At 38.9% G+C, this 10,969-nt stretch overlaps 1 protein-coding gene across 1 annotated transcript; it reads left to right on the forward strand.

The window, feature by feature from the left end:
- Window positions 1–2,129: 2,129 nt before the first annotated feature.
- Window positions 2,130–9,309, forward strand: LOC140794425 (DNA topoisomerase 2). Its single transcript, XM_073146450.1, has 21 exons — window positions 2,130–2,771; window positions 3,453–3,745; window positions 3,839–3,905; window positions 3,989–4,259; window positions 4,351–4,550; window positions 4,631–4,840; window positions 4,970–5,083; window positions 5,156–5,269; window positions 5,364–5,528; window positions 5,617–5,802; window positions 5,891–6,046; window positions 6,160–6,293; window positions 6,374–6,542; window positions 6,631–6,819; window positions 6,902–7,088; window positions 7,169–7,218; window positions 7,307–7,732; window positions 7,809–7,956; window positions 8,081–8,145; window positions 8,232–8,325; window positions 8,409–9,309. Exons 1-21 carry the CDS (start codon window positions 2,187–2,189, stop codon window positions 8,999–9,001), a joined length of 4,416 nt encoding a protein of 1,471 aa, XP_073002551.1. The 5' UTR covers window positions 2,130–2,186; the 3' UTR covers window positions 9,002–9,309.
- Window positions 9,310–10,969: the final 1,660 nt, after the last annotated feature.

The following is a 10,969-nucleotide window of genomic DNA, read 5'->3' on the forward strand; positions in this document are numbered from 1 at the left end:
CTACCCACTCGCTCCAACTAACTATGGCTAGCTGTCCACCTACTGCTATCTATCCTCCCCATCCATCTAACTATCCATTCCGTTTGGCATAAATTCCTTCCACTAACGGAGCTTTAACAGCGCGGTGAGCTTGATGGACGAGCTATTATTACTATAGGAGTAATGCTCTACCAACAAAATATTCTATCGATAAATATTACTTTAAGAGTAGGGAGATTTATTATTATTATTTTACGAAAGTTTTAGAGGTAAATATTGATTCGAGCCAAAAAAAGTCAACAAATTCGTCCGAAAGGGTCCAAGTCAGTAGCTGTTTAAATTGGCATTAATCTCCACTAACGCTAGCTTTATGTCGGATATTCATATCACTTCTGATCGCGTACTTCGCGAGTACTGAGCATCTGAAAATAAAAGGCAAAAGAAAGCCTTAAGTTTAAGCACGAAGGTTCCTCCTCGGTACCTTTCACCTCCCAAAATGCCATTATATATAACTTTTCTTTTTGTTCCTTTTAACTAAACAGAGGCTTTGGCGATCATAGAGTTATTATTGGCCACTATAAGTGTTATGGTTATATTTGATTTAATAGCAGCAAACTATTCTAAAATCTTATAAAAGAACGCTGCTACTTGTCCTTATCGTATCTCTATTCTCTACCTTGGAATATATTGGGCATTTGCTCTTTCGACCGTAGAAATATTTCCAAAATCCAAATAGATGTGTATCCATTGCATCTCCTTAGCCATTTCAGTGACAACTCAACAAATCAGCTGCGTGTGGTGTAGCATTGACACGTTTTACGATGTGCTATACTTGGATTGTTAGATTCCTTGACTTGCTTATCCAATTACGTACACTTATATTAAAGAGGAAATTAAACTCATCTGGTACTGGAGTGGAGGATGCCCATCTCCTTGGATTCTTTATTGGGAACTGCTTCGATTAGGACAGTCAGTCCCTATTTTGCTGCTACATGCATTCGCTGTAGTCGCACGAGTCGTATGCTATGCTTCGTGATCTTTACCAGCGGATATATGCTGGGATTGCAAAATTATTTCATTGTAGGGTGTTATTTGCAAATATATGTATATATCTATGAGGGTTTCTTCCATGCAATCGAATTAATTTTTTATCAATCAATTTGATGAAGATCTAACGGTTAAGATCTTTAAGGGTATAATAGGAATGAAAGATATTACCGGTTTAGCAGGTAATTTTTTTTAGATATATAATCTTGCACATTATTTTTTAACAATTATATTATCTTAATATTTTATTAAGTAAAAGACATATATATCATTAACCGAGAGTAATGTATATATATTAAAATAAGGGTATTGATGTCTTTTATAATTAACTTGATGAAATTTTAATTACATTTTATCTTTTTAATTATTTTTTATTATTTACATATATCTCCCATTAGTTTAAGATTGATTTAAATTAAATTTTAATAGATAGAGATAGAGAATTATATTTAAATTAAAGTTTATCTCCAAACAATCAAATTTAAATTATTTAATATTAAATGATATCTCCTATAATTAAGGCATAATTATATTTAAGAGAGAAATCTTAACGGAAAAAACGTGTAGAGCGCTTCTTCCGTACTTATCAATCACTATGATGAAGATCTAATGGTTAAGATCTTCAAGGGTATAACAAGAAAATTGGAAAGTTAGGCACACGTAATTAATCTTCTTAATTGATATACTCTTTTTCTTACGTAATGTTGTTTTGGAACCGGTACCGGGTATGAAAACTGGCTATTATAGCCGTTGGATTAAGATTATAATTTTTAAAGGTGCATTGAAGTATTTGCCTATATCTATTCTAAAACAAGTGCTCGGTAACGGGTCGGATTCGGATCTGCTGACGGCGAGCCCGGATCGAGGTTAAACGTATCTAATTATGGCCCGACGTAAGGCCCAATTAGGTCCTCGTATAGATTCCTTACATCCACAGCATGGGCTAAGGTCCTCCAATCAGAGCCGTCGGATTACATCACTGAACCCATCCTTACCCTCTATTTCAAACTCCCGCCCTTTTCCCCATTTCAAAATTCAAACCAGTCGACCGTTAACCCCCCTCTCGATCATCCACATAAATCCCCCAAAACCTCCGATCTAAACCCGCAACCTTCTCAGGACACTCCCTCCGTGTCTCTCTCTCTCCGGTCCCTTCCGCCATGGCCATCGATAAGAAGCTTCCCCTCCAGTCCAGCTCCGCCCACAACTCTGACGCTGGAGCCGCCGGCGCCATGGCCGGCGCCGGCCCCAAGAAGACGATCGAGGAGATGTACCAGAAAAAGACGCAGCTCGAGCACATCCTCCTCCGACCAGACACCTACATCGGCTCCGTGGAGAAGCACACTCAGATGCTTTGGGTCTACGAGGGCGGCGAGATGGTGCAACGGTCGATCACCTACGTTCCTGGCCTGTACAAGATCTTTGATGAGATCCTCGTCAACGCCGGCGACAACAAGCAGAGGGATCCATCCATGGACTCCGTTAAGGTCGACATCGACGCCGAATCAAATTGCATTAGCGTCTACAACAACGGCGACGGGGTCCCCATCGAGATCCATAGCGAGGAGGGGGTCTATGTGCCGGAGTTGATCTTTGGACATCTCCTCACGAGTAGTAATTACGATGATAACGTCAAGAAGACAACAGGAGGGAGGAATGGGTACGGTGCGAAGCTCGCGAACATCTTCTCGACGGAGTTCGTCATCCAGACTGCAAATGGAAAGAGGCAGAAGAAGTATAAGCAGGTGATCATGAATTCTTGAACCTTTTTTTTTTCTGATCTCGTACTTGCCTTTGGATCAAATCTTTTTCCTTTTCCTGATCATTCTCGTAGGTTGATGATAATCATGTCCAGTTATGGTTGAATCAGTTTCTTGGTGTCGATTGAGATCTAGGGTTTCGTTTTGGCGCAATTTGTGCTTTATTTCGAAATCTCATATTACAGTGGATTTTTAAGGGCTTGGTTTTGTAATTTTCTCTAATTTCAGTTTGTATCACGAATTTGGCGTGTAAGATTTTCTGATTTACGTGAATTTGACATTCGGATTATGAACATCTCCTGCCTGTTATGTGCAGTTCCTTGTTTATTATTTTGGTAGCGTAAACTGGATAGGTCGAAGAACTTCTTTGTTTTTCTGATTAATTATTTAACTTGTCATAGTTAGGATCAGTACGAATTTGGCTTCTTTTGTGCCACGGTTTCTCTAATCTCTTTTAGTTGCAATTGTTCTGATTAAACTAGAATTTCCTTCCGATTCCTGGTGGTTCTTCAGTGTGCTCTTTAATTAGTCCTTGCATGTTTCTAGCAGGAAATTGCTTCTTGCATAAATTTAGACCCAGAAGTAGACCCTTTTATGATTCAAGAACTGGATCTTCTTAGGATCTAAGTGATCAATCGTGATGGATTCTGTGTTTGTTATATGTAGGTTTTCTCTGATAACATGGGGAAAAAGTCTGAGCCTTCCATTACCAAGTGTAAGGAAGGAGAGAACTGGACTAAGGTCACCTTTAAGCCTGACCTGGCCAAGTTCAACATGACCCATCTGGAAGACGACGTAGTTGCTCTTATGAAGAAGCGGGTCGTCGATCTAGCAGGAACTCTTGGCAAAACTGTGAAGGTTGAGTTGAATGGTCAAAGAGTACCTGTGAAGTCGTTCTCGGATTATGTCAACTTATACCTTCAGTCTGCTTCAAAATCGAGACCGGAGCCCCTTCCAAGGTTTGATAAGAACGGGCAATGTTATATAATAACAAGTTAAGGCTCTTTTTTCGTTGCTAGTAAAGCTTATTGGGTCATTAATGTATTGTGCAGAATTCTGGAGAAGGTTAACGACAGGTGGGAGATCTGCGTCAGTCTAAGTGAAGGACAGTTCCAGCAGGTAAATTTTTTAGACTACTCCTTTCGCAAATTTTCGGCGATTATGTTTTCAGCTCTTGACTAATCGCTCGCTTTTGTTAACAGGTCAGCTTTGTAAATGGGATTAACACCATAAAGGGTGGAACTCATGTGGAATATGTAACTAACCAAATCGCAAGCTACGTGATGAATATTGTGAACAAGAAGAACAAGAATGCCAATCTCAAAGCTCACAATGTGAGAAGCCATTTGTGGGTCTTTGTCAATGCGCTCATTGACAATCCTGCATTTGATTCACAGACCAAAGAAACTTTGACTACTCGTCAAGGAAGCTTTGGATCAAAGTGCGAGATCTCACAGGAGTTCCTGAAAAAGGGTTAGCACAGTCTTAATTGTTTCTTTTACTTGGATCTAGAATTTCTTTAGGAAAAGGCTGAAAGTTTTCAACTAAATTCCTGCATTTACAGTGGCCAAATCGGGAGTTGTCAATAGTCTTCTTTCTTGGGCTGATTTCAAGCAGAGCAAGGAACTGAAGAAGACTGATGGAACCAAGAGGCAGAGGATTACTGGTATTCCTAAGCTTGAGGATGCTAATGATGCTGGAGGAAGGAATTCTGAAAAGTGTACATTGATTTTGACTGAAGGAGATTCTGCCAAGGCTCTTGCTGTGAGTACTCTGAGCTTACTTACTCAGGGAAAATATTGTGGGCTTGTTCCAAAGAATAACTGCCCTTTTGCTACATGCAGATGGCTGGCATTTCTGTGGTAGGGAGGAACTATTATGGTGTCTTCCCACTGAGGGGTAAGCTATTGAATGTGAGAGATGCAAACCACAAGCAGATAATGGACAATGCAGAAATTCAGAACATAAAGCAGATTCTTGGCTTACAACATGGGAAGCAGTATGACAGCATAAAAGGACTAAGATACGGTCATCTTATGATCATGACCGACCAGGTCCGATCCATATTCTTCTGCATTTCTTCTTGACGCTTGAAAATACTTGATCGTTTATACGTTTTTCTGAATCTAAACTGTTGAGCGAACTGCTAGCATACTTATCAAGCTATCATCTGTTTCCAATAGGATCATGATGGATCCCACATCAAAGGACTGCTTATTAATTTCATCCATTCATTTTGGCCATCTCTGCTCAAAATTCCATCTTTTATGGTCGAATTCATTACTCCCATTGTGAAGGTAACCCTTAGTCGAAAACTTCTTCACTAGAGAACTTCTTTAACTGAGCTAATCATGTATTCTCGTGTGCAGGCAACTCATAACAGAAACAAAACTGTCCTATCATTCTATTCTATGCCAGAGTATGAAGCATGGAAAGAAAATCTTGGTGGCAATGCAAATGGTTGGTCCATAAAGTACTATAAGGTCTGTTGCAATATCCAAGTTTTTTTTTAATCTCAGGCAGCTTTGCGTGTTGAACATTGAAAGGCCAACTAAGTCTCTTACATTTATTTGATAGGGGTTGGGTACAAGCACATCAAAAGAAGGAAAGGAGTACTTCGAAGATATTGCCAAGCACAAAAAGGACTTTGTATGGGTGGACGAGCAAGATGGAGATGCAATAGAGTTAGCATTTAGCAAGAAAAAAATTGAGGCTAGGAAAAATTGGCTCCGCCAATTTGAGGTAAATAATATCATTATTTTGATGGAAATTTATCGATTATTCTTAGTGCAATTTTATTTTAGGTAACCATTATATTGAACCTTGACAGCCTGGAACGTACCTTGATCAAAGCGAGAAGCGTATTAAATACAGCGATTTTGTTAACAAGGAGCTGATACTATTTTCCATGGCTGATTTACAACGGTCAATACCATCAATGGTTGATGGTCTGAAACCAGGGCAGAGGAAGATTTTGTTTTGCTCATTTAAGCGGAACTTTATAAAAGAAGCTAAGGTATGCCAAGAGAATAGTCCCCTTGATAGCTTAAAACTATTTCAAAATACGTTCATGCGAAGAATCTGTAGATTTCTCTGTTGTACAGGTTGCCCAGTTCTCTGGTTATGTTTCTGAACATTCAGCTTACCATCATGGTGAGCAAAGTCTTGCTAGTACTATCATTGGAATGGCTCAAGATTTTGTAGGTAGCAACAACATAAACCTTCTGCAGCCGAATGGGCAGTTTGGTACCCGACATCAAGTGAGCTTTCTTGATTAAAAGAACAAAATGATCTGATGTTATTATTGTCTCTCTTATCCATCATGGTTGTTGGGCACATCTAAAACAAGTTACCTTTTCTCTTTCTAACTCAGGGTGGAAAAGATCATGCTAGTGCAAGATACATCTACACTCGCCTTTCTCCCTTGACTCGTTCCTTGTTTCCAAAGGATGATGACATTCTTCTTGATTACTTGAATGAAGATGGCCAGACAATAGAACCAACTTGGTATTGATCTTAGAGTTCTTAATTTTGTTATCCTCGTCTTATTGCGTTCCTTGACCTTGTATTGCTTCCCTTAACCTCAGGTATGTGCCTGTTATACCAATGGTTTTAGTCAATGGAAGTGAAGGGATAGGAACTGGATGGAGCTCCTTTATTCCTAACTACAACCCAAGAGACATAGTTGCCAACGTAAGGCGGTTATTAAATGACGAGCCAATGCAGCCTATGGATCCATGGTACAAGGGATTTAAGGTTAGGCACACGCTTCTTATCGTGTAAGATTGTCTATGTTCTGAAGCAGATAAAGACAACGAGATATTAAACTATGAATTATTACCAGGGTCTTATAGAGAAGTCGGCTACAAAGGAAGCTGGTGTAACGTACACCATTACTGGTATAATAGAGCAGGTCGATAACACAACATTGAGAATCACAGAGTTGCCGATTCGTAGATGGACTCAGGACTATAAGGAATTTCTGGAGTCTTTAATGACTGGAAATGATAAGATCAAGGAACCATTTATCAAGGTGATTTGCTCAGAGTTCATCAGATACTTCTACTGACAGATGGTTTCCTAAACAAATATCTGATTTCTACTAATATTATCAGGACTACCGTGAGCACAATGACGATACTACGGTACACTTTGAAGTCATTTTGACTGAGGAAAATATGAGCATTGCTATACAAGAAGGTCTTGAGAAAAAATTTAAGCTCACTACAACAATTGGAACTACCAATATGCACCTGTTTGATTCGAATGGCGTTATCAAGAAATATGACACGCCGGAACAGAGTGAGTCTTGTCTATGCATTTGTATTTTGAGATAAATTCATCTTTCATCTTCATCTTGTGTCTGACATTTTTCTTTCCAGTTCTTGAGGACTTCTTCCATTTAAGGCTCGAATTCTACGAGAAACGAAGGGTCTGTATTCTGGACTTGATTTTGTGAGGTTTGGTTTCTCTTGGTATTGGATGAGTAAAAAACTAACCACCTCTCTTTATGAGTACAGAAAGTACTTCTGGACAATCTTGAGTTGGATCTGCTGAAGCTGGATAACAAAGTCAGATTCATCCTTGGCGTAGTTCGTGGTGATATAGTAGTCAGTAATCGAAAGAGAGCAGAATTGTTTGTCGAGCTGCAGCAAAAAGGCTTTACTCCTTTTCCGAAGAAGTCAAAGGGTATTGATGCTGCAGTTGCTGGAGTCACAGATGAAGCAGAAGAGAATGAAGACAGTCTTGAAGTAGGGAAAGGTGGAGTAAGACCTAGTGATTACGAGTATTTGCTCTCCATGGCCATAGGTACCTTGACGCTGGAAAAGGTCCAGCAACTCTGTGCAGAGAAAGATAAACTAGAGGACGAGGTTGACGAATTGAGAAAAGCCTCACCAAAGTCTCTTTGGATGAAGGATCTCGATGCCATTGAAAAGGAACTAGATGTAAGTAATATTCGTTGCTCCAGCAATGAACAATATATCATCACTTGGGTGTCCTCTCATGCACTTGTTGAAACAGGAACAAGATGGAAAAGATGCTGACGCTGAGGTGGCGAGAAAAGAGATGAGATCAAGGCACACAGCTACGGGTGCAGTATCTAAGCAAGGGCCAAAGAAGCCCAGAAAGAACAACACAAATAACACCTCCGCTGCTACAAATGATACAGGTACTATGTTACACTTTGTTAAAAAATAGTTGTTTGCTCTTCAGTAATGAGTTTTGATATCTGCCACAACCTTGTGTAGCATTTTACTCATGCGTGTTTGTCCAATGTCTACTACTACCCGCAGGCAATGTTCCTGAGGTATCGAAACCAAAACCCAGAGGGCAGCAAAAGAAAGCTACTGCCAAAAAGGTGCGTTTCGTTTGTTCTTTTCCCCTCTATTCTGATTTGGCTAGAGACTAGTTCTCTTTTCGTGACCATTTATTTCATCCATTTAGTCTTACACTATTGAGAGCGACGAGGAAGACGAAGTACTTGAACTAAAAGAACGTCTGGCTGCCTATAACCTCAACTCTTCTCCAGATCATGCTGGTATCCTATCACATCGTGTTTTTCGTAGCATATCTTTCCTAAACCACTGCAATTTACTCTAACGCTTGCGTTTCTTTTTGCAGCTATGGAGACTGAAGAACACGTGTCGAAAGAACCTAGTAGAAGAACAGCGGCAATGAAGGCCGCCACGTCAACCTTGTCAGAGTTTGATGTTGATGATGATGATGATGATTACATGCCAACTATTCCTGAAGATGCAATTGAGGTGGTGGAAGCTCCCAAAGAAAAGAAAACCAGGGGAAGAAAGCCTGCTACCGAGAAGCCTAAAGCTACTACTTCAAAAGGCGCAACAAAGAGAGCAACATCCCAGAGCAAGCCTGTCTTAAGCCAGAAGCTAATCACAGATGTGCTGAAACCGACGGACGACGCCAAGATCAGCTCCCCGAAGAAGAAGGTGAGGAAGATGAGGGCTTCTCCTTTCAATAAGAAGAGCGGTTCGGTGTTGGGTAGGACTCTAAGTTCTTCTGCGAGCAGTGAGGATTCTGGAGGCTCGTCGTCCTCCGCATCTGGCAGCCCAGAAGAAGAGGTGGTTGTTGCTCCGAGAGACCGACCGAAGAGGGGAAACATAAGAAGAACTGTGTTCATAGAGAGTGATTCGGAGACGGAAGTTGAATCTATTAGCAGTGATTCAGATTTTCAGGAAGATGAAGATTGATAGAGTGCTGCAGTGTTGTATATTTGTTTCATTTCTCATTGTGCTCCTTGTAATATTGACTTCTGAAACTTGCACAAATTTAGAGTGAGGTTACTAGGACATCCTCTAGTAGAAAGAATTGCTGCAACCGTTGAGGGGGCCACCAGCAAGTTAATGCTAATGGAAATGGCAGACTTGTGACTAGTACTGTTATTAGATTTTTTACCCGTACTATTAATGACTTGGAGACAGATACTAATACTGGTCAGCTTGTTATATTCAGATATTATATTGTTTGATCAAGTCATTAACGACCTTGTCTTCTAAAAGTATTCTTGATAGGGTGAAAATGGGCAAGATTATGTTGACCTGCTATTTGTCTCGGATCTGATCGGATACGTATAAAAAAATTCTACCTTATCGAAATATGAATATTATTTTAGAGAAAAAAATAGTTTCAACACCTCTGAAAACTTCCTAGTTTGTATTTCAGCTATATATAAGCAGAGGGTGGTATTTTTTTTTTGAAACTCTTAGTATTTTGTGTTAATTATATCTTAAATTATAATTTATTTAAAATAAAATATATTTTTGTTTAAGATCCGATTAGTATCTAAAAATTATTTTGACTCATCCGAAAGTTATTTGATCTGTATTTAAAAATTAGCTGTACTCATTTAGTTAGGATATTTATATCCAAATATTTATATGGACTAAAATATAAATTTGAATATGAATTAAGCACTATCTAGTTTATATTTTATCCATTTTCATAGATGATTACATTCTATATTTTGACTTTATTCTCATACACACATTCTATTTGATCTCTATACTTATGCTTTAAAAATACTATGAATTAATTTTAATCTAAGAACCGTTAACAAAATAGACAATATTTTATCATAAAAACTAAAATATCTAAATTACCCCTCATTTAATCTTAAATTTTAGTTATTTTTCACATTTACCTTGACCTTTTAAAAAATTAACAAAAAACATTAAAATAATTTAGTTCTATAGTTTATTTAGCTCATCTATATGATAATTATTAATAAAAAGTAATAAATGTATTTTTGGGGCAACATAATAAAAAAAACATTTTGAAAATATATTTATAGACGAGTTATAAACAGGTCTGGCTTGCAGTTCCGGTCCGAATATACTATTCTTACGGTTAGATATTCATCGAACGGCTGATAGTCATTTAGCTAACATAAAGGTTAACATAGCCGTTCGACGAAAGAAGACGATTCCTTAACCCCCTAGGGCTTTCGGGAGACGAACGACGCCTTCTTGATCCCTTCCTCTCCGGTCATCTCTCCAGTTTCCAATTGCCGGCCCCGCAGCTCTCCGAGTAACTGGAAATCCTCTTTCCTTCTATCTGTATTTCTCTTTCTTCTCCTGCCTCGCTGGACTACTTCCAGTCTCCGACTCTAAATCGCAGGTATCCCTTACTCTCTCTTTCTCCCTCCTTTTCTGCATCTTTCTCCTTTCGTTGCTTCTTTGGTAATGATTACTGAGTTGATCTTTTTCTTTGGCAATTCCACTTAGTCAAGGCGATCATCAAAAACTTAGAACTCCTCTTATTTGTTTGCTTTTGTGCTTGCAGGAGTAGAAAATGCCTTTGGGATTGATTACAAGCTTAGGCAGGGCAATGCGCAGGAAGCGAACGTCATCACTTAGCATATTATCTTCCAAAAGAGGGCCCCGAGACTATTACAAGGGAAAGAACTGCAAGCCCACTGGTTTCCACACTCGAAAAGGTTGAATGTGAACTCCTATCTATGTTGAATTATTTATTTGAGTAAATGTTGGCTTTTTTGTGTGTACATAATTGGTTATCTGATTTACATCTAGTCGTTCGTTGACATGTTCTGAAGTTTGTTTCGACACAGTTACTAATTTATTGATTCTTGAGATGAATGTCATTCTAGTTACGGCACCCTAATAAGTTGCTAAATTGCAGTTTTATGTAACAATTTGATC

The sequence above is a fragment of the Typha latifolia genome, chromosome 8 (genome assembly GCF_019914945.1).
Source record: "Typha latifolia isolate L0001 chromosome 8, TyphaL0001v2, whole genome shotgun sequence".
NCBI classification, from domain to species: domain Eukaryota; kingdom Viridiplantae; phylum Streptophyta; class Magnoliopsida; order Poales; family Typhaceae; genus Typha; species Typha latifolia.

What these genes read in the sequence shown, in the direction of transcription:
- LOC140794425 (XM_073146450.1), top strand. Translation starts at nt 2,187, where the DNA reads ATGGCCATCGATAAGAAGCTTCCCCTCCAGTCCAGCTCCGCCCACAAC. An exon ending in AGTTTGGTACCCGACATCAA is followed by an intron (nt 6,047 to 6,159) that starts GTGAGCTTTCTT and finishes TTTCTAACTCAG; the next exon opens with GGTGGAAAAGATCATGCTAG. An exon ending in CGCTGCTACAAATGATACAG is followed by an intron (nt 7,957 to 8,080) that starts GTACTATGTTAC and finishes TACTACCCGCAG; the next exon opens with GCAATGTTCCTGAGGTATCG.